General features: G+C 48.9%; 1 protein-coding gene across 1 annotated transcript in view; it reads left to right on the top strand.

Annotated features, from left to right (window-relative positions):
• LMLN (leishmanolysin like peptidase) overlaps positions 1–21,501 on the top strand; it is a 52,251-nt gene that overhangs the window by 20,274 nt on the left and 10,476 nt on the right. Inside the window, exons 3-13 of the mRNA XM_077449748.1 lie at positions 1,004–1,034; positions 4,832–4,914; positions 8,402–8,519; positions 9,381–9,559; positions 10,926–11,031; positions 11,464–11,558; positions 11,634–11,751; positions 16,830–16,937; positions 17,027–17,103; positions 19,634–19,744; positions 19,828–19,960. Of these exons, the coding sequence (XP_077305874.1) occupies positions 1,004–1,034; positions 4,832–4,914; positions 8,402–8,519; positions 9,381–9,559; positions 10,926–11,031; positions 11,464–11,558; positions 11,634–11,751; positions 16,830–16,937; positions 17,027–17,103; positions 19,634–19,744; positions 19,828–19,960 (1,159 nt within the window). The remainder of the gene's footprint in view (positions 1–1,003; positions 1,035–4,831; positions 4,915–8,401; positions 8,520–9,380; positions 9,560–10,925; positions 11,032–11,463; positions 11,559–11,633; positions 11,752–16,829; positions 16,938–17,026; positions 17,104–19,633; positions 19,745–19,827; positions 19,961–21,501) is intronic.

Here is a 21,501-nt window from a genome sequence, read left to right on the forward strand (position 1 = left end):
GCGCCATGTTTAGCCATGCTGTCCGCTCCGGTGATCTGAGGAGGTAGTGAGTAAAGGTCTTCTGCTGTCCTCCTTTTCTTTTTTTCCCCTTGCAGTCATGCACAGGTGTTGGTGTATAGGGGTGCCTGTAATTTGTACTTATTGTGGTGAAAATTATCCCAAAAAGGCAGCCGAGAGCCCTGTGTAGAGCGGAGCTCTCTAGGTGCGACTGCCCCGCTCCATGCCGCGCATGTGCCACCCCATACAATGGATTTTTTATTTATACAAACATCATATTATTGGGGGGGGGGTGAATTTCTAAACATCAGTTACAGTATAATAATCACTGGGGGGGGGAGGGGGGTATACTATATAAAGGAAAAAAGACTGAATTAAAAAAATATTTCCCTGATTTACTATTATAAAATATTGGAAATCAGTCAATAATCTCCATGGATTTAATCCACAATGTCACCTTCTGAATGTGTTTGGTGAGGAAATAACAGATCTCTGTCTATGATTTATTCTCAAATTTAGAAGAAATTTGTTTCCCTGACTTTCTGGTAAAAATTAAAATGGGGGAGGGGGGAGTGTGTGAAGACCCCCCAAAATGACTCCATCTGGGAAGGTGGGCATCCCGAGGTGAGGTTGAGGTTTCCTGAGACTTTTTAAAGTCACTAGTTGAAGCCGAGTGAAAATCCTCCATTGTTAGTGGAAGAATGTTCCCTGGAGGAGTAAATTTAGATTGCACTGAAATTACATTATGTGCAATGGCTAGATGCACTATAATACCCTCCAAAACAACACTGAGCCAGTCACATCAGTCTCTGTACCAGAGGAGGAGCTTACACTCTGTCCCCTCCCCCACACATTCACACACTATCAGGGAGTCAGAGGTGATGTGCGGTCTCTGTACAGGTAGATGGTGGTAGGTGACCACACTGATGGCTCAGGTTATATGGTCAGTATGAGTGTGTCAGCTGTGATGTCATTTCCACTAATGGTTTCCTCTTTGTTTTTGTAGTCTGGTGGTGGTGAAGAAGAGACTGGTGAAGGTAAGATGTAATGTATGTTCTCCTCCAGATGTAGAATACATCTATTATGTAATAAACCGTAACACTGCCCGGGGGGTGCTATGCCAGGATCCTGCAGACTTTCAGCTCTCTGGGAGGTACTCCTATACCTCCGGTACCATCCTTAAATCTATACCTCTGTACATAGGCGTGTGCTGGGTGTGCCTGGGCATACCCTAATCACCCCATATGCATTAGCATTATCCAGGGGTGGCACCAGCTGGGTGGTTGGGGTGCTGGTGGCCAGTGTAAATGCCCACATTATATTAAAGCTAGGTTCAACTGTAGGAACATATTACACCTATACTTAGGATGTAAGGTAATAGGCTCCCAATCAACTGTCTCCCACCATCAGAGCCTCCTCCCTTTCATGTGTGTTTGAGCTTTGGGGTGCACACCCTAATGCAATAGGCTGCACACACCTATGCCTCTGTACCTCTATACCTCCCGTACCATCCATAAATCTATACCCCCCCCTCCCCATATCTCCGTACCATCTGTACCTCTATACCTCCCGTACGATCCATAAAGCTATACCGCCATACAATCCATAAATCTATACCCTCCTTACCATCCATTCCTCCCATACCTCTGTACCATCCATAAATCTATACCCCCCATACCGCCTTACCATCCATGCCTCCGTACCATCCATAAATCTATACCTCTCATACCTCCTTACTATTCATACCTTCTATACCTCTCATACCTCCTTACTATCCATACCTCCATACCTCCGTACCATCCATAAATCTATACCCTCCATACCTCCCATACCATACATAAATCTATACCCCCCATACCTCTTTATCATCCATGCCTCCCATAAATCTATACCCCCCATACCTCCATACCATCCATAAATCTATACCCCCCCATACCTCCTTACCATCCATACCTCCTGTACCATACATAAATCTATACCTCCATACCATCCATAAAGCTATACCTCCCATACTTGCATACCATCTATAAATCTATACCTCTGTACCTCCGTGCCTCTATATCGCCCGTACCGCTATACCTCCATGCCATCCTTACTGCTGTACCTCTATACCTCCCGTACCACCCATACACCTCTGGTGACCTGTAAAAGTTTTTTAAAGCGTTGCCTATAGATAGTAAAATATATCTCATTTGTCGCCATTGCACGGGCATGCGCAGGTTTAAAGCGTGACATGTTTGGTATCTATTTCGGCATACCATCATCTTTTATATTTCACCAAAAATTGGGTTATGTATTGTGTGGGGTTTTTTTTGCATTATAATTCAAAATAATTAAAAAAACACTGTGCAAAAACCATGTGAGAAAAAAATCGCAACACCCACCATATTATTCTACAGTGCCTTGCGAAAGTATTCGGCCCCCTTGAACTTTTCAACCTTTTGCCACATTTCAGGCTTCAAACATAAAGATATAACATTTTAATTTTTTTGAAGAATCACCAACAAGTGGGACACAATTGTGAAGTGGAATGAAATCTATTGGATATTTTAAACTTTTTTAGCAAATAAAAAACTGAAAAGTGGTGCGTGCAAAATTATTCGGCCCCTTTACTTTCAGTGCAGCAAACTCACTCCAGAAGTTCAGCGAGGATCTCTGAATGATCCAATGTTGTCCTAAATGACTGATGGTGATAAATAGAATCCCCCTGTGTGTAATCAAGTCTCTGTATAAATACACCTGCTCTGTGATAGTCTCAGGGTTCTGTTGAAAGCGCAGAGAGCATCATGAAGACCAAGGAACACACCAGGCAGGTCCGTAATACTGTTGTGGAGAAGTTTAAAGCCGGATTTGGATACAAAAACATTTCCCAAGCTTTAAAGATCCCAAGGAGCACTGTGCAAGCCATCATTTTGAAATGGAAGGAGTATCAGACCACTGCAAATCTACCAAGACCTGGCCGTCCCTCTAAACTTTCAGCTCAGACAAGGAGAAGACTGATCAGAGATGCAGCCAAGAGGCCCATGATCACTCTGGATGAACTGCAGAGAACTACAGCTGAGGTGGGAGAGTCTGTCCATAGGACAACAATCAGTCGTACACTGCACAAATCTGCCCTTTATGGAAGAGTGGCGAGAAGAAAGACATTTCTCAAAGATATCCATAAAAAGTCTCGTCTAAAGTTTGCCACAAGCCACCTGGGAGACACACCAAACATGTGGAAGAAGGTGCTCTGGTCAGATGAAACCAAAATCCAACTTTTTGCCCACAATGCAAAACGATATGTTTGGCGTAAAAGCAACACAGCTCATCACCCTCAACACACCATCCCCGCTGTCACACATGGTGGTGGCAGCATCATGGTTTGGGCCTGCTTTTCTTCAGCAGGGACAGGGAAGATGGTTAAAATTGAGGGGAAGATGGATGCAGCCAAATACAGGACCATTCTGGATGAAAACCTGTTGGAGTCTGCAAAAGACCTGAAACTGGGACGGAGATTTATCTTCCAACAAGACAATGATCCCAAACATACAGCAAAATCTACAAAGGAATGGTTCACAAATAAACGTATCCAGGTGTTAGAATGGCCAAGTCAAAGTCCAGACCTGAATCCAATCGAGAATCTGTGGAAAGAGCTGAAAACTGCTGTTCACAAACGCTCTCCATCCAACCTCACTGAGCTCCAGCTGTTTTGCAAGGAAGAATGGGCAAGAATTTCAGTCTCTCGATGTGCAAAACTGATAGAGACACCGCAAGCGACTTGCAGCTGTAATCGCAGCAAAAGGTGGCTCTACAAAGTATTAACGCAAGGGGGCCCAATCATTTTGCACGCCCCACTTTTCATTTTTTTATTAGTTAAAAAAGTTTTAAAAATCCAATAGATTTCATTCCACTTCACAATTGTGTCTCACTTGTTGGTGATTCTTCACAAAAAATAAACATTTTATATCTTTATGTTTGAAGCCTGAAATGTGGCAAAAGGTTGGAAAGTTCAAGGGGGCCGAATACTTTCACAAGGCACTGTATATGCCAGGGGTCTCCAAACTGTCTAAAGAAAGGGCCAATTTACGGTCCTTCAGAATTTAGGGGGGCCGGACTGTGCCCAATGGGAGTAAACAATGCCCGATCTTTGGGATTAGGGGGAGAAATAGTTGGTGTCAGTGGAGGGAATAGTGCCCCATTGTTGGTGTCAGTGGGGGGAATAGTGCCCCGTTGTTGGTGTCAGTGGGGGGAATAGTGCCCCGTTGTTGGTGTCAGTGGGGGGAATAGTGCCCCGTTGTTGGTGTCAGTGGGGGGAATAGTGCCCCATTGTTGGTGTCAGTGGGGGGAATAGTGCCCCATTGTTGGTGTCAGTGGCAGGAAGAATTCCTCAAGGGCCGGATAAAGGCAAGCAAAGTTTGGCCACAGTTTGGAGACCAATGCTCTATGAGGTATGCTTTAAAATTATATAATGTTTGGGTGTTCTAAGAAATGTTTCTATCAAAAAATACAGATTTTTACGTGTAAACAAATGTCAGATAATGGTGTGGGGGGGGGGGGGGGGTCAAATGGTTAAAAAGCCAGGTGAGATTTGCGGTACTACCTGTGTGATGGGTACGCAGTGCTTTCTTTAAATATAGGTTGGATTTGGGGTACCAGCCCCGTGATGGGCATTGGGTGCTCCCATTATATGAAGCCATTAGGGGTAATGGCCCTGTGATGGGTATATTAAAGGTTCTTTATATAAATCTGGGTGGAATTTGGGGTGCGGGGCTGTGATGGGCACATTGAACGCTCTGTATTGGGGGTCCTAAGATGGGGGGGGGATCTCTGATGTCACCTTCTCTCTCCACAGAACAAGCTCTTTCCACAAGCCATTTCCTATCTACAGAAGACATTCCAAGTGCGAAGACCCAGCAGCTCCATCCTACTGGGCCGGTGAGTCCATCCCGGTACAACCCCCCACCCCCCCCCCCCCCCAATCTGTCTGTCAGGCCATACATGGTGCAGATTTCTTTCCTGCAACCATGGGTTGTAGGAAAGAAATTTGCACGATTTCCCCATCAACACACACAGTGCTGAGAGGAATCCCTCCTGACGGGCAGTTGTCTTCTCCCAGTAGAGGGGGGGGGGGGGTTATCGCTGCTGGGAGAGACCACCGTAATTATCACTAGCGGTTTTAGCAGCTACAAGCGATAATCACAAGTGAATCTGGCAGGCCGATCGATTGATCAACTTGAGTACAATCAGCCTGCCCAGTAATGGTTTGAATCTCGGCTGGTTCAGCAGGAAGAGATTTGAACGGTGTATGGCCGTCCTTAGTGATTCATGATTGCACTCACTCCTTTCCTATGAATAGTCTGAGAATCGTTCGCTCAACACTCACTGTACAATCTGAATGTACAATCCCTTATAGATATACCAACAGAAGGCGGTGAGACATCTGCCCATCCTCCACCCATCCCGCCACCATTTCTATGTGATTTCCCCAATATGGAGCCGTAGCAAACACCTGTGTCCTTCTCCTGACTTCATAACACCCATCCAGGTCAAGGGTGTTGGCAGGAGGGGCGGCTGCCCTGGGCGCAATGGTTTACTATTGGGATGGGGGGCGCCTTCCTTCTGTCGCAAGGCTGACAGAAGCACTGATAGCGGCAGTGACAAGCAAGAGACTACTAGGCATAGGATCCCCTAAGCTTGCACATCATGAACGGGGGTTGGCATCTTTGCCCCAGGTGCCAGATGACCTTGTCCTGGCACTGCACCCGTCACCCAAAGTCCCTGTCACCCCCCCCCCCCCCCATGTCAGGGTTTTGTATGGAATTAAAGCTAAATATAATAATGAATGCAGTAGAATCTGCTGTACAGCAGAACTCAGACTGGGAGAGGGATGGCCAGAGCTTCAGAGCCAATCTAGCTTTCCTGCAGTGCACGTGTTGGGACGGAACTTGCTGATAGGGGCTGGCCTCTTCCCTCTCCTCCTATCAATGTGGTGCTGTCCAATCAGCAGGGCAGTGGGTGTGTTCTAGACTGAACTGTGCTAGTGGGGGTCTGGAGGTCTGGCTGTGCTGTCTGGGTAGGAAATCCTGGTATCTGTGGGGTTCACATACCTGCAGCAGTATCCTGGCTAAATGATTGGCCATCCTGACGGGCTCAGCTCCTCCATATACTGCTGTGATGGGAAACCTCACCAGTCAGTTGGAATTGGCAGGAAGCGGCAGGCAAGTGTTGGCGCTATCAGAGTGCCGGAGCTCCAGATTCGGACATGACGAGACGGTTTGTCATTTATTTCCTCTGATAGAATGTATCGGTATTTGCTTACAAATTAAAGTGATAGTCTATTCTATTCCTAGCTAAGCTTAAACCCGTTCCCGCCCCCCTTCTAAACCCTATTATATCCGCCCTGTAAAGGATAGAGGTCCATACTTACCTGTTCTGAAGGGTGCTCTGGTCGGGTCATGTGATCTTCCCAGCGGCCGGCTTCAGTGTATAGGAGAGACCACCAACAACGGCTGCAGAGCTTACACCGTGACGTCACCCCATTGGCTTACTATGGGGCATCCATTGTCAGGTGTCCTTCTATTACTCGGAAGCCGCGGCTAATGGCTGATCATGTGACCGGTCCAAAGTGCCCTAAGAATAGGTAAGTATAGACTTCTTCCTTTCGCAGGGTAGTTAGGAGGGGGGTGGGAGAAGGTTTAACCAATTCCCAACGGGGCTATTGCCGGAAGACGGCTACAGTGCAGTCAATGTACGTCCTCTCAGGACCCCACCTCCCACACGCCCCCTGGGGCTCGTATCGGGCGCACTTTGTGACTGCTGTGTCCATTGGACAAAGCTGATCACAGATCTCAGTAAAGGGCCAATTGCAGCTTGTCACATGTAAACAGACTTGCCGGTTATCAGTGTTTCTTTCCTCGCACGCTGTGTCTGTGTAAGGAAAGGAGAGCCGATAACTGGCAAGCCTGTCAGTACATTGTTTACACTGATCATCAGGGCACTGTGCAGCTTCATTAGTGCCAATCAGGGCCCTTCATAACAGCTTCATCAGTGCAGCCTCCTCAGTGCCCATCAGTGGATCCTCATAATTGCCCATCGTTGCCCATCAGTGCAGTCTCATCGTTGCCCATCAGTGCAGTCTCATCGTTGCCCATCAGTGCAGTCTCATCATTGCCCATCAGTGCAGCCTCATCGTTGCCCATCAGTGCAGCCTCATCGTTGCCCATCAGTGCAGCCTCATCGTTGCCCATCAGTGCAGCCTCATCGTTGCCCATCAGTGCAGCCTCATCGTTGCCCATCGGTGCAGCCTCATTAGTGAAGAAAAAAAATTACTTATTTGCAAAATTGTGTAACAGAAACTAAGAAAAAGTTAATTTTTTTGTATTTTTTCAAACTTTTTGGTATTTTTTTAGATGTTTAGCAAAAAATAAAAACCCCAGTGCTGATTAAATTATTTTAAATACTTGTATTACGAGCATAATTCGTTCCAGAAGAATGCTTGTGATCCAAAGCACTCGTATATCAAAGCGAGTTTCCCCATAAGAAATAGTGGAAACTCAGATAATCCAGTGGCACTGCTAGTGTGTGCAGTACCATATGTAACCAGAGGTTGCGGGGGCGCCAGAGACGTTCCGAAACACACGCAGCCGCTCAGATGCACTCGGAGAAGCTTGGAGATACTCGGGAATGGAGTGTTTCCGAGTGGCTCCGAGTGTCACCGGCACCCTGCACCTCTGCCCCAATGCGGTACAGCACAGCCCAGAGGCTTGAATCCTGCTATTTTTGCAAAACAACGCTTTCAAAGCGAGTCAGGATTTTAAAAAAAGTAATAGCTTGTATTGCAAAACGCTCGTAAACTGTGTTACTCGCAATCCAAGGTATCTCTGTACTACCAAAAGAAAGCTCTATTAGTCTCAAAAAAAATGGTAAAAATGTATTTTGTGTACAGTGTGGCAAAAAATTACTGAAAATTGTCCTGGGCAGGAAGGGGGTGAAAGTGTCCGGTATTGAAGGGGTTAAACATAGTAAGGAATAGAATAATGGGCTTGTGCTAACAAACTGACCAGACTCAGCAGCTTTGGGACACCGCCAGCCTATCAGGAAAGAAAGCTGAGTTGATGTCATTGTATCCAGGCAGACTTTCCTGGGCGCAGGCATTGCAGATCTGAAGGTAAGCTGAATCTCCACACAGAGTTTTCACAGCTGCTATCTAGAGATCTGGTCACAGCATTTTCTATGGACACGTTCTGTTAGATGCGATAGGGAGAGGAATGACAGCAGGTAGGATAGAGCAATGGCATGGATCCATTCAGATTGACTTTAAGGAATGCGGTCGGCCTGAGAACCCTTCGGGGGAGTTGGGGAGGGGGGGTTTCACATTTGTCTTATTTGCTTATCTTTTGTGTTCTCTCCCGGCTGACTGAAGGCAATGTGCAAACAATCAATACCTGAAGAAGAAGTCGGATCCTCACAGATACTGTCATGGCGCCTGCGCTCAGTACACAAGGTGCGGCCCCGTCATCGTCCCGGAGGAACATCTTCAGGTGAGTCTCTTCTCTTCCTGCTCTCTTCCTATTATCTGGGTCTCTGGTCAGGTCAGGCTTTACATTTTCTGGTCATAAATAGAACACATTTAGACTTTCTGTAACTGTAGGGGGAGGGGGAGTCACTTGCTCTTCCATACCCCAAAGCAGCCATAGCAGATATCTTCTGAGGGCCTTGAAGGAGACATGGGGGGAGCATAGTGAAGATCGTTGTGGGTTGAGGCTTCATGAAGATTTCTAATTTTGCTGGGTAGGACTTGTGGTTCTAAAGCCTTAAAGTGGAGGGCCACCCTAGAGAAAAAAATAGTATTCATTTTCTTAAAAAAAATGTAAAATTTTTGGAAAAAAATAACCTTACCAGAAACCCCTGTTGCTAGGCAGTCTTCCTAATCTGCCTCTTCCACGCTGATCTTCAGTCTTTTCCTCCTCGTGTTGTCTTCTGGGGAATGGGGCACGCTGTGTTTTGGGAACTGTGTGTGTCCACAACACAGCGTGCACCATTCACAAAGAGCCGGGGTGCCGAGTGTAATGCGTGGGGAGACTCGGGGTGCCGAGTGTAATGTGTGGGAGACTCGGGGTGCCGAGTGTAATGTGTGGGAGACTCGGGGTGCCGAGTGTAATGTGTGGGGAGACTCGGGGTGCCGAGTGTAATGTGTGGGGAGACACGGGGTGCCGAGTGTAATGTGTGGGGAGACTCGGGGTGCCGAGTGCAATGTGTGGGGAGACTCGGGGTGCCGAGTGTGTAATGTGTGGGGAGACTCAGGGTGCCGAGTGTAATGTGTGGGGAGACTCGGGGTGCCGGGTGTAATAATGTGGGATTCTGTGTGACTCACAACGATCGCTCTGCTGTCTTCCCTCTAGCAATGTATGCTGTGCAATAACACAGAGAAGTATTGTGGCCCCTCCGGGCCCCCGGACAATGGAGGGATCAGGAACACAGACTTTGTCCTTTATGTCAGTGCCATCATCACAGAACGGTGCAGCCAGGAAAATATTGTCGCTTATGCAGCGTATTGCCAACTGGAAGCTGAAATGGACAGGTAAGAGAAGCGCCTGACACGCGTCCGTCCATACAAATCACACCGAGGTCAGTCCATGGACCTTCTATACAAATCACACCGAGGTCAGTCCATGGACCTTCTATACAAATCACACCAAGGTCAGTCCATGGACCTTCTATACAAATCACACCAAGGTCAGTCCATGGACCGTCCATACAAATCACACCGAGGTCAGTCCATGGACCTTCTATACAAATCACACCGAGGTCAGTCCATGGACCTTCTATACAAATCACACCAAGGTCAGTCCATGGACCTTCTATACAAATCACACCAAGGTCAGTCCATGGACCTTCTATACAAATCACACCAAGGTCAGTCCATGGACCTTCTATACAAATCACACCGAGGTCAGTCCATGGACCTTCTATACAAATCACACCAAGGTCAGTCCATGGACCGTCCATACAAATCACACCGAGGTCAGTCCATGGACCGTCCATACAATTCACACTGAGGTCAGTCCATGGACCGTCCATACAAATCACACTGAGGTCAGTCCATGGACCGTCCATACAAATCACACCGAGGTCAGTCCATGGACCGTCCATACAAATCACACCGAGGTCAGTCCATGGACCGTCCATACAAATCACACCGAGGTCAGTCCATGGACCTTCTATACAAATCACACCAAGGTCAGTCCATGGACCGTCCATACAAATCACACCGAGGTCAGTCCATGGACCTTCTATACAAATCACACCAAGGTCAGTCCATGGACCTTCTATACAAATCACACCAAGGTCAGTCCATGGACCGTCCATACAAATCACACCGAGGTCAGTCCATGGACCGTCCATACAATTCACACTGAGGTCAGTCCATGGACCGTCCATACAATTCACACTGAGGTCAGTCCATGGACCGTCCATACAAATCACACCGAGGTCAGTCCATGGACCGTCCATACAAATCACACCGAGGTCAGTCCATGGACCGTCCATACAAATCACACCGAGGTCAGTCCATGGACCGTCCATACAATTCACACCGAGGTCAGTCCATGGACCGTCCATACAAATCACACCGAGGTCAGTCCATGGACCGTCCATACAAATCACACCGAGGTCAGTACATGGACCGTCCATACAAATCACACCGAGGTCAGTCCATGGACCGTCCATACAATTCACACTGAGGTCAGTCCATGGACCGTCAGTATAGATGACTTTGCAGCAGTCCTAATCTCCCTCAGCAAGACATTATCTTCCACTGAGCCATTCATCTTCATGTCTCTCTCCCCAGACCTGCACACCACTGAGTAATACTCTGTACTAATGTCACTGTGCCTCCAGTAATTATGTGTTTGCTATAATTCCACACTTCTTCGTATCTCCGTTAGACCGATAGCTGGATACGCCAACCTCTGTCCAAACATGATCTCCACCCAGCCCCAGGAGTTCGCTGGCATGTTATCTACAGTGAAGCATGAAATTATTCACGCCCTGGTAAGTCATCACTGCCTGCCCACCCCACCCAGACCCCCCCCCCGCCCATCACATCACCCTTTACCATCACCCCCCTATCCACCAACCTCATCACCCCCCTTGTCCATCACCCCCTGCTCATAACCTTCTGTCCCATTCCCCCTTTCCGTCACCCCCTTCATCAATCCCCTTGTCCATCACCCCTCTGTATGTTGTGTCCAGCCACCCAGTTTCCATGGAATAGTTACAGTTTATACAAAGAGTAGCCCGGTCCTCCTGATTTAGGTATATAATACCATAATCAGCCCAGTCCTCCAGATACACTTCCAGTATATATCATAATACTGAGCCCAGACTCCTTGGTATAGATATATATTAGCTCTGATTAATATATATTTGTTCTTATACATCCTCCATGGTTTTTGTGTGTGACTTTATGGTTTTCTCTCTCAGGGATTTTCTGCCGGCCTCTTTGCGTTATATCGTGATGATAATGGCGATCCTCTGACTCCGAGGTACATAAATGGGCTCCCGCTCTTCAATGACAGGTGAGAACCATAGTGGTGAGCGGCCATGATATATCAGTCCAGGAGGGACCCCATCTCTGTGTTCTGTCTCTGCAGTCTGGGGGTCTATCAGTGGAGCGATCGTGTTGTTCGCACCGTCACCAGGAACTGGGATGTCAGCGGCTCCAAGACGCTTCAACACAAAGTGTTTCTGCTGGTCACCCCCAGAGTCACCGTGAGTCTATGTAGTGTATAATATGTCTATATGTGTAGATTACACCGCCTATGGTGTACTCCAGGTACAGATGGACTGAGGATTTCTTTTATTATACTTATAACCCACATCTCATTGTACTATCCCATATATAACCCACATCTCATTGTACTATCCCTTATATAACCCACATCTCATTGTACTATCCCTTATATAACCCACATCTCATTGTAATATCCCTTATATAACCCACATCTCATTGTAATATCCCTTATATAACCCACATCTCATTGTAATATCCCTTATATAACCCACATCTCATTGTAATATCCCTTATATAACCCACATCTCATTGTAATATCCCTTATATAACCCACATCTCATTGTAATATCCAGTATATAACCCACATCTCATTGTAATATCCAGTATATAACCCACATCTCATTGTAATATCCAGTATATAACCCACATCTCATTGTAATATCCAGTATATAACCCACATCTCATTGTAATATCCAGTATATAACCCACATCTCATTGTAATATCCAGTATATAACCCACATCTCATTGTAATATCCAGTATATAACCCACATCTCATTGTAATATCCAGTATATAACCCACATCTCATTGTAATATTTCTTATATAACCCACATCTCATTGTACTATCCCATATATAACCCACATCTCATTGTAATATCCCATATATAACCCACATCTCATTGTACTATCCCTTATATAACCCACATCTCATTGTAATATCCCATATATAACCCACATCTCATTGTACTATCCCATATATAACCCACATCTCATTGTAATATCCCTTATATAACCCACATCTCATTGAAATATCCCTTATATAATCCACATCTCATTGTAATATCCCTTATATAACCCACATCTCATTGTAATATCCCTTATATAACCCACATCTCATTGTAATATCCCTTATATAACCCACATCTCATTGTAATATCCCTTATATAACCCACATCTCATTGTAATATCCCTTATATAACCCACATCTCATTGTACTATCCCATATATAACCCACATCTCATTGTACTATCCCTTATATAACCCACATCTCATTGTAATGTTTGTGGAATATCACCAACCTGCCTTCAGGTTAGCACACAAGTTTTCCAGCTTGGATCCTGACCCTCTGATGTCTTCTCACCTACCAACTGGCCAAGACTTGCCACCAAATCGCATACCTGGTACATCATTTGTACTTCAAGTGGTTGTACCGGAATGATCTGTGCTGCGTCAGGCACCGATGCCGCTTTTTAGACTGCCAGTCGGCTTTCTAGTAAAAGCAATCCTAGCAGCTAGCTAGCCCCTTGATTGCTATTATAAGCAGCGGAAGGGAATGTCCCTCCCTCTCCCGTTGCCTTCAGTGGCCTTACTAGGATCTCCCATCCAACTGGCAGATTTGAGCTACCAGCCATGCCAGCTAGCCGGGTACCCAAACAAAGCTGGGATCGGCTTTGATCTACTCTTCGCTGTGGTAACCTGACATCACTTCCCTTTTACCTGGATGTCAACTGCGCCATTTTTTAAAAAACTGAAAGTATTCAGAGACAGCAATCTTGGTGTTTTTTAATGCTTTAAGGGTAGAGGAGGGATTTAGGGTCTTATAGACCCCAGATCTCCTCCATAAAGAGTGCCTGTCACATGCCTATTTCTGTCAGGGATGTTTACATTCCCTGCAACAGCAACAAGTGATTTAAAAAAAAAAAAAAATTATAGCAAAGTGTAAAAAAAAAAAAAAATCTAAAGTTCATATCTTTGGTTATAGAGAAGAGAAGACTGCAGATAAACAGGTAATTAGTTTCATGTCTGTGTATCACCTGAGGCCAGTCACTTCACTGGGGATATGGAGTGTTTACAACCACTTTAAAGCCTCTGCTACATACTGTACATTACAAAAGTGTTCCAGCAGTGGGATGGGGACTTGTGGTCCCACTCCTGTAACAAAACAGGGTCAGGCTAATAGGCTCACTGCTCAGCCACTCACAGACAGCTTTGTAATCTATGAACAATGGCAAAACATCCTCTGATTGGAGGAGGCAGGCAGATGACATCATGATCTCCGTCTCTTCCAATCAGAGGATTCATTCATAGACTACAAAGCTTCCTGTGAGGGGCTGAGCAGCAGAGAAAGTCCTGTCTCTCTTCCGTAACATTGCACTGCTCAGCCACTCACAGACCGCTTTGTAATCTATGAATGATGGCAAAACTTCCTCTGATTGGAGGAGGCAGGCAGATGACATCATGATCTCCGTCTCTTCCAATCAGAGGATTCATTCATAGACTACAAAGCTTCCTGTGAGTGGCTGAGCAGCAGAGAAAGTCCTGTCTCTCTTCCGTAACATTGCACTGTGGCTACAAACGGGTAATAGAGCGCCCCCTGGAATTCACACCTGTTAGTGCAGTAAATAATTAGATTGGATCGGCTTGGCCCAAGGGAACTGTAAATTAAACATGGAGTTAGACTTTGAAGGTTGGACTGTTTTTCACATTTTTTGTAGAATAATCTAATTATTTTCATGGTATGGAAGTGAGGCCGCGTACACACGGGCGGACTGTTCGCCCAACCTTGTCCGCTGAACAGTGTTTGGGCGGACAGTCCGCTCGTGTGTGGGCTTTCAGCGGACAGTTTCAGCGGACAGTTGGACGGACAAAGTCTTTCGGAAATTCCGAAAAACTGTCCGCTGAAACTGTGTTTGAGCGAACAGTCCGCCCGTGTGTGGGCTTGTCCGCTGTACTTTCGAAATGAGCGGACTGTTCCCGCTCGGAAAGTCCGCCCATTTCGAGCGCGTGTACAGGTAGGCGGGGCCCGCGAAGGAGACGTCGCGGGCTCCGCCGCCTGGAATGGGCTTAAAGGGGAACCCCAACGCCGAAAAAAATCGGCGTGGGGGTTCCCCCCAAGTCCACACCAGACCCTTGTCCGAGCACGCTACCCGGCTGGCCAGGAAAGGGGGGCGAGCGAGCGCGCCCCCCTCCTGAGCCGTACCAGGCCGCGTGCCCTCAACATGGGGGGTGCCTTGGGGAAGGGGGGGCCGCGCGGCCCCCCCACCCCAAAGCACCTTGTCCCCATGTTGATGAGGACAAGGGCCTCTTCCCGACAACCCTGGCCGTTGGTTGTCGGGGTCTGCGGGCGGGGGCTTATCGGAATCCGGGAACCCCCTTTAAGAAGGGGGCCCCCGGATACCGGCCCCCCACCCTATGTGAATGAGTATGGGGTACAATGTACCCCTACCCATTCACCTGTGAACTAAAGTACAATAAAAAACACAACACAGAGAAAAAATATTTTATTGCACAGCTCCGGGGGTCTTCCGTCTTCGGGGGTCTTCTCGCCGGACTCCTCCGCTATGTTTGTGTAGCTCTTTTGCTAGCGGAGGAGTCCGGCTTTCTTCCTCCCCGCCGCCGGCCTCTTCTCCCGACTTCGGGGGTCTTGTCCCCCTCTTCGGTTCTTCTGCCGGGCCACCGCGCCTGGTCCGGTGGCCCGGTCTTCTGTCGCCGTCTTCCGTTCTTCTGTCACCGCCTTCGGTTCTTCTGCCGGGCCACCGCGCCTTCTTGTAGCTCTTTTACAGGCGGTGGCCCGGTCTTCTGTCGCCGCCGCCGCCGCCTTCCGTTCTTGTTCTTCTTCTTGTTCTTCTTCTTCTTCTGGAGATGTTGACTCGACGAGCTCTCCGGCCGGAATGCCAGGGACACGCTCCGCTGCCACTTATATAGTGACAATGGGGCGGTGTCACATGGTATATGTCACATGGGTTGGTCACATGGGTTGATGTCACATGGGGACTATGACATCGTAAGGGGGCGGGGTCACCATGTGACCAACCCATGTGACATATACCATGTGACACCGCCCCATTGTCACTATATAAGTGACCGCACAGCGCGGCTCTGGCATTCCGGCCGGAGAGATCGTCGAGTCAACATCTCCAGGAGAAGAAGAAGAAGAACAAGAAGAAGAACAAGAACGGAAGGCGGCGGCGGCGGCGACAGAAGACCGGGCCACCGCCTGTAAAAGAGCTACAAGAAGGCGCGGTGGCCCGGCAGAAGAACCGAAGGCGGCGACAGAAGAACGGAAGACGGCGACAGAAGACCGGGCCACCGGACCAGGCGCGGTGGCCCGGCAGAAGAACCGAAGAGGGGGACAAGACCCCCGAAGTCGGGAGAAGAGGCCGGCGGCGGGGAGGAAGAAAGCCGGACTCCTCCGCTAGCAAAAGAGCTACACACACATAGCGGAGGAGTCCGGCGAGAAGACCCCCGAAGACGGAAGACCCCCGGAGCTGTGCAATAAAATATTTTTTCTCTGTGTTGTGTTTTTTATTGTACTTTAGTTCACAGGTGAATGGGTAGGGGTACATTGTACCCCATACTCATTCACATAGGGTGGGGGGCCGGTATCCGGGGGCCTTCTTAAAGGGGGCTCCCGGATTCCGATAAGCCCCCGCCCGCAGACCCCGACAACCAACGGCCAGGGTTGTCGGGAAGAGGCCCTTGTCCTCATCAACATGGGGACAAGGTGCTTTGGGGTGGGGGGGCCGCGCGGCCCCCCCTTCCCCAAGGCACCCCCATGTTGAGGGCACGCGGCCTGGTACGGCTCAGGAGGGGGGGCGCGCTCGCTCGCCCCCCTTTCCTGGCCGGCCGGGTAGCGTGCTCGGACAAGGGTCTGGTGTGGACTTGGGGGGAACCCCCACGCCGATTTTTTTCGGCGTTGGGGTTCCCCTTTAAGCCCATTCCAGGCGGCGGAGCCCGCGACGTCTCCTTCGCGGGCCCCGCCTACCTGTACACGCGCTCGAAATGGGCGGATTTGCCTCCGCCTTACGTGGGCGAGTCCGTTCATTTCAAAAGTTGAGCGAACTGTTTGCCCAACCTTGTTCGTCAAACAGTCCGCTCGTGTGTGGGCAAGTCCGCTCATGCAAATTTTGAGCGGACTGTTTGATGAAACTGTTTGCCGAACAAGGTTGGGCAAACAGTCCGCCCGTGTGTACGCGGCCTTACATTTGTTGTTCTATATACAAGCAGTGATGATTGGATAGGGTGCTCACTCTTTCGTTCGATGTGTGCGCACAGGACGAGGTTCGCAGACATTTCAACTGTCCGATCCTGGAAGGGATGGAGCTGGAGAACCAGGGGGGGATGGGCACGGAGCTGAACCATTGGGAGAAGAGGCTGCTGGAGGTACTGGATCACCATTCCCCATTTACATCTATCATCTCTTCCCATCTGAGGCTGCCTCCTCACTAACCCCGCCCCTTCCCTGCCCACAGAATGAAGCCATGACCGGTTCCCACACCCAGAACCGGGTGTTTTCCAGGATAACTCTGGCGCTGATGGAGGATACCGGGTAAGGCCATTTATATTATTAGCATTCTTCAGATGGAGGGTGAAGGAAATGCGTTCTTCTTATATGAATAAAATTCTAAATTTTCTGAAGTAAATATCATTTTAGACTTTGTCTAAAAACTGACTGTCGACTACAATATGCAGGGGGTATATAAGGGGGGGGGGGAGTAACCACCAGTGCTCCTGTATGGGACCCAGGCAGCAGGGTAAATCGGATGTGGGCAGAGAGGGTGATCGGTGCAGCAGGGGGAGCAATTACTGGAACCAATCCCATGTATGGCTCCCTTTGCAGCAGCTGAAAGCTGGCTTCTTCTCTCCCCCCCCCATTGGCTTTCAACTGCTGCACCATACAAAGGATTGGTTCCAGTAATTTCCCCCTCCCCCGCCACACCAATCACCACCCCTGTGCACCATACATTTCCCCCTGCTGCCCAGGCCCCTCTGTGTGAACCCCTGCCCCCGCAGCACTGCTGGCTTCCCTCTGCTTTTTGCAGCCAGCAGCTGAAAGCACACAAGAGGATCCTTCAAGATTGAGAAGAGGGGAAGGGTTAGATAAATATGTCATATTTACCAGGCCTTCCTTCCCTGAATGAACACAGTGAGTGGTCGGTACCGTTCACTCACTGTGTTCGTTCATAACTGAAACATTGGCTGTGTGGGGCCCCGTGGTTTCTAACAGCAACCCTGGCAATATTTGTGTATATATACGTTGCAGCTAGCCAGTGGTTTACCGTGGGTTATGGATGAAGCTATCCGCCATAGCCCCGATGTTTTATTTTTCAGCCAACGATTTTTTTCTTGTGAAAGCATTCCCAGCGGCTCAATAACCACTGGATTTATTTCAGCAGCGGCAGGAGGGAACAAACCCCCCACAGCTCATTGGTGTTTCTCAGGCTAACAGTTTTCACCGGCGCACCCGAGAAATGATCCAAAGGTGCGGCCGGCTGGTCACAGAAGCAGAGACCAGATTGTCTCTGGTTGTCTCTATGGCCTTGGAGGACCAGAGTGACGTCATGACATTTCTTCCTGTATAGGGCGGAAGTGTATACATTTTTTTTTTTTTTTTGATCTTTTGCTTTTAAAGGTAGAGGAGAGATTTTTGATCTCTCCATAGAGACTTGTCATCCTTATTTCTGTTACAAGGGGTGTTTACATTCCTACACGTTGCCCCCATCCCTCCATACTTGTCCTGTCCCTCTAAAGTCCTACAGAGGCATCCCTTTCAAACCTATATATATAGTGTTTTTTTTTTTTTTTTTTTTTTTTTTTATTATTCATTAAAGTGTATTTTTCCAAAACAATTTTGTTTGAAAAACCGCTGCACAAATACTGTGTGACATGAAAAAATTGTCATTTTATTCTCTAGGGTCTCTGCTAAACAAAATATAATGTGTGGGGGTTCTAAGTAATTTTCTAGCAAAAAATACTGACTTAGACTTGTAAACAAAAAGTGCCAGAAAAGACGGGGTCAGCGATTGGTTAAAGCTGAAGTTTAACTAAAGAAAAGCCCTACAGCTTTGGTCACATCACTTACCTGTAATGCCCCTTTCAAAACGATCGACCCGCAAAGACCTACCTGTCCGTTTTTCAGGCGAATCTGAGTGGGCCACCGTTGACTTGTATGAGCAGGTGGATGTCAGCGGACACCCGCCTGCTATGCTGTCCCGTTTTTATCCGATCTTCCCATAGAGAACAGCGGGGCTCTGACAGGTCTGTTCCTGCACAGTGAGCGGAGACGGACCTGTCATCCGCCTGATCAGCATGGATCAAGAAAGCGAGCGCCCCGCTGAACTAGCGGAGTCTGTCCAATGGATCCGGCCCGTGTGAAAGGGGCCTAATAAAGATGTCTGACATGCAATCAGCTGGATTGTGGAGAAATCTTCGCTGCAGGGATGCCCCGCCCTCTAACTGTCCCTGAACTTCCACCACTACTGCAGGGATGCCCCGCCCTCTTCCTGTCCCTGAACTTCCACCACTACTGCAGGGATGCCCCGCCCTCTTCCTGTCCCTGAACTTCCACCACTACTGCAGGGATGCCCTGCCCTCTTCCTGTCCCTGAACCTCCACCACAGCTTCGGGTCATCAGATAGAATAGCAATACAGATGGTCTGACAAGGACACGCCCCCTCCTCCTGTCTCCTCCATTGAGAGACGTTCTTGTATTGATCACACTGCTTGTGAATGGAGGAGAGAATCATGTGACTGATCCGACTCTCCTTCATTCACAGATCATGTCACAAGCAGTGTAATCAATACAAGAACTTTTCTGAATGGAGGAGGAAGGAGGGGGCGTGTGTCTTATCTTGTTCAGTTTGGCTGCTGCGAGAATATATTTCCAGTTCCTCTGATCCTTGGAAGGGCTTTGCATGTCGTGCCTTCTGTCATTATTACTGGTCACAACACGGCTCTCGCCTCTGTCCTGCCTCACTTCATCAGCCACCATGGTGGGAAGTGTCGGTTTGGCATTTCTCAGTGCCGAAGATCCCTACAGATGGCTGTGTGTTATATGACATGACTGATTACTATTCCAGCTGGTACAGAGCCAACTACAGCATGGCACAGAGACTGGACTGGGGCCGGGGGAAGGGCTGCGACTTCGTCATGAAGAGCTGCAAGTTCTGGATTGATCAGCAGAGCCAGCGGTAGGGATGTGATGTCATAGTGTGGTCTGTGCTGTGCGGTCTTTGTGTGTCTCAGGTGATCATTCATTGGACTCTCTCTGCAGGAATCGCAGCGTCAGCCCCTTCTGCCACACAATCCGGAGTAACCCTTTAAAACTGGCCTGCAGGCAAGACCAGAGAGCTGTGGCCATCTGTAACCTGCAGAGGTTCCCCCAGCGACTCCCTCAGGAGTATCAGGTACATGTCTGCGGAGGAGGAACCTGCATTGTCCCCCCACCCTACACTGCACCATCCCACTGTATACCTTCCTACACCTGCATCGTCCTCCCACCCTGCACTGCACCATCCCACTGTATACTGTCCTACACCTGCATCGTCCTCCCACCCTGCACTGCACCATCCCACTGTATACTGTCCTACACCTGCATCGTCCTCCCACCCTGCACTGCACCATCCCACTGTATACTGTCCTACACCTGCATCGTCCTCCCACCCTGTACTGCACAGGGGAGGGATAGGAGGCGCCCCCAATATACAGGGGAAGGGTAGAAGTCACCAATATACAGGGGAAGGGTAGGAGGAGCCCCCAATATACAGAGGAAGAGTAGGAGGAGCCCCCAAAATACAGGAGAAGGGTAGGAGGAGCCCCCATTATACAGGAGAAGGATAGGAGGAGCCCCCATTATACAGGAGAAGGATAGGAGGAGCCCCCAATATACAGGGGAGGGATAGGAGGAGCCCCCAATATACAGGGGAGGGATAGGAGGAGTCCCCAATATACAGGGGAGGGATAGGAGGAGTCCCCAATATACAGGGGAGGGATAGGAGGAGTCCCCAATATACAGGGGAGGGATAGGAGGAGTCCCCAATATACAGGGGAGGGATAGGAGGAGTCCCCAATATACAGGGGAGGGATAGGAGGAGTCCCCAATATACAGGGGAGGGATAGGAGGAGTCCCCAATATACAGGGGAGGGATAGGAGGAGTCCCCAATATACAGGGGAGGGATAGGAGGAGTCCCCAATATACAGGGGAGGGATAGGAGGAGTCCCCAATATACAGGGGAGGGATAGGAGGAGTCCCCAATATACAGGGGAGGGATAGGAGGAGTCCCCAATATACAGGGGAGGGATAGGAGGAGTCCCCAATATACAGGGGAGGGATAGGAGGAGTCCCCAATATACAGGGGAGGGATAGGAGGAGTCCCCAATATACAGGGGAAGGGTAGGAGGAGCCCCCATTATACAGGGGAAGGGTAGGAGGAGCCCCCATTATACAGGGGAAGGGTAGGAGGAGCCCCCATTATACAGGGGAAGGGTAGGAGGAGCCCCCATTATACAGGGGAAGGGTAGGAGGAGCCCCCATTATACAGGGGAGGGATAGGAGGAGCCCCCATTATACAGGAGAAGGGTAGGAGGAGCCCCCATTATACAGGAGAAGGGTAGGAGGAGCCCCCATGATACAGGGGAGGGATAGGAGGAGCCCCCATGATACAGGGGAGGGATAGGAGGAGCCCCCATGATACAGGAGAAGGGTAGGAGGAGCCCCCATGATACAGGAGAAGGGTAGGAGGAGCCCCCATGATACAGGGGAGGGATAGGAGGAGCCCCCATGATACAGGGGAGGGATAGGAGGAGCCCCCATGATACAGGGGAGGGATAGGAGGAGCCCCCATGATACAGGGGAGGGATAGGAGGAGCCCCCATGATACAGGGGAGGGATAGGAGGAGCCCCCATGATACAGGGGAGGGATAGGAGGAGCCCCCATGATACAGGAG

The sequence above is a fragment of the Lithobates pipiens genome, unplaced genomic scaffold (genome assembly GCF_037356315.1).
Source record: "Lithobates pipiens isolate NorthernLeopardFrog02 unplaced genomic scaffold, aLitPip1_a1.2 Scaffold_22, whole genome shotgun sequence".
In the NCBI taxonomy this organism is placed as follows: domain Eukaryota; kingdom Metazoa; phylum Chordata; class Amphibia; order Anura; family Ranidae; genus Lithobates; species Lithobates pipiens.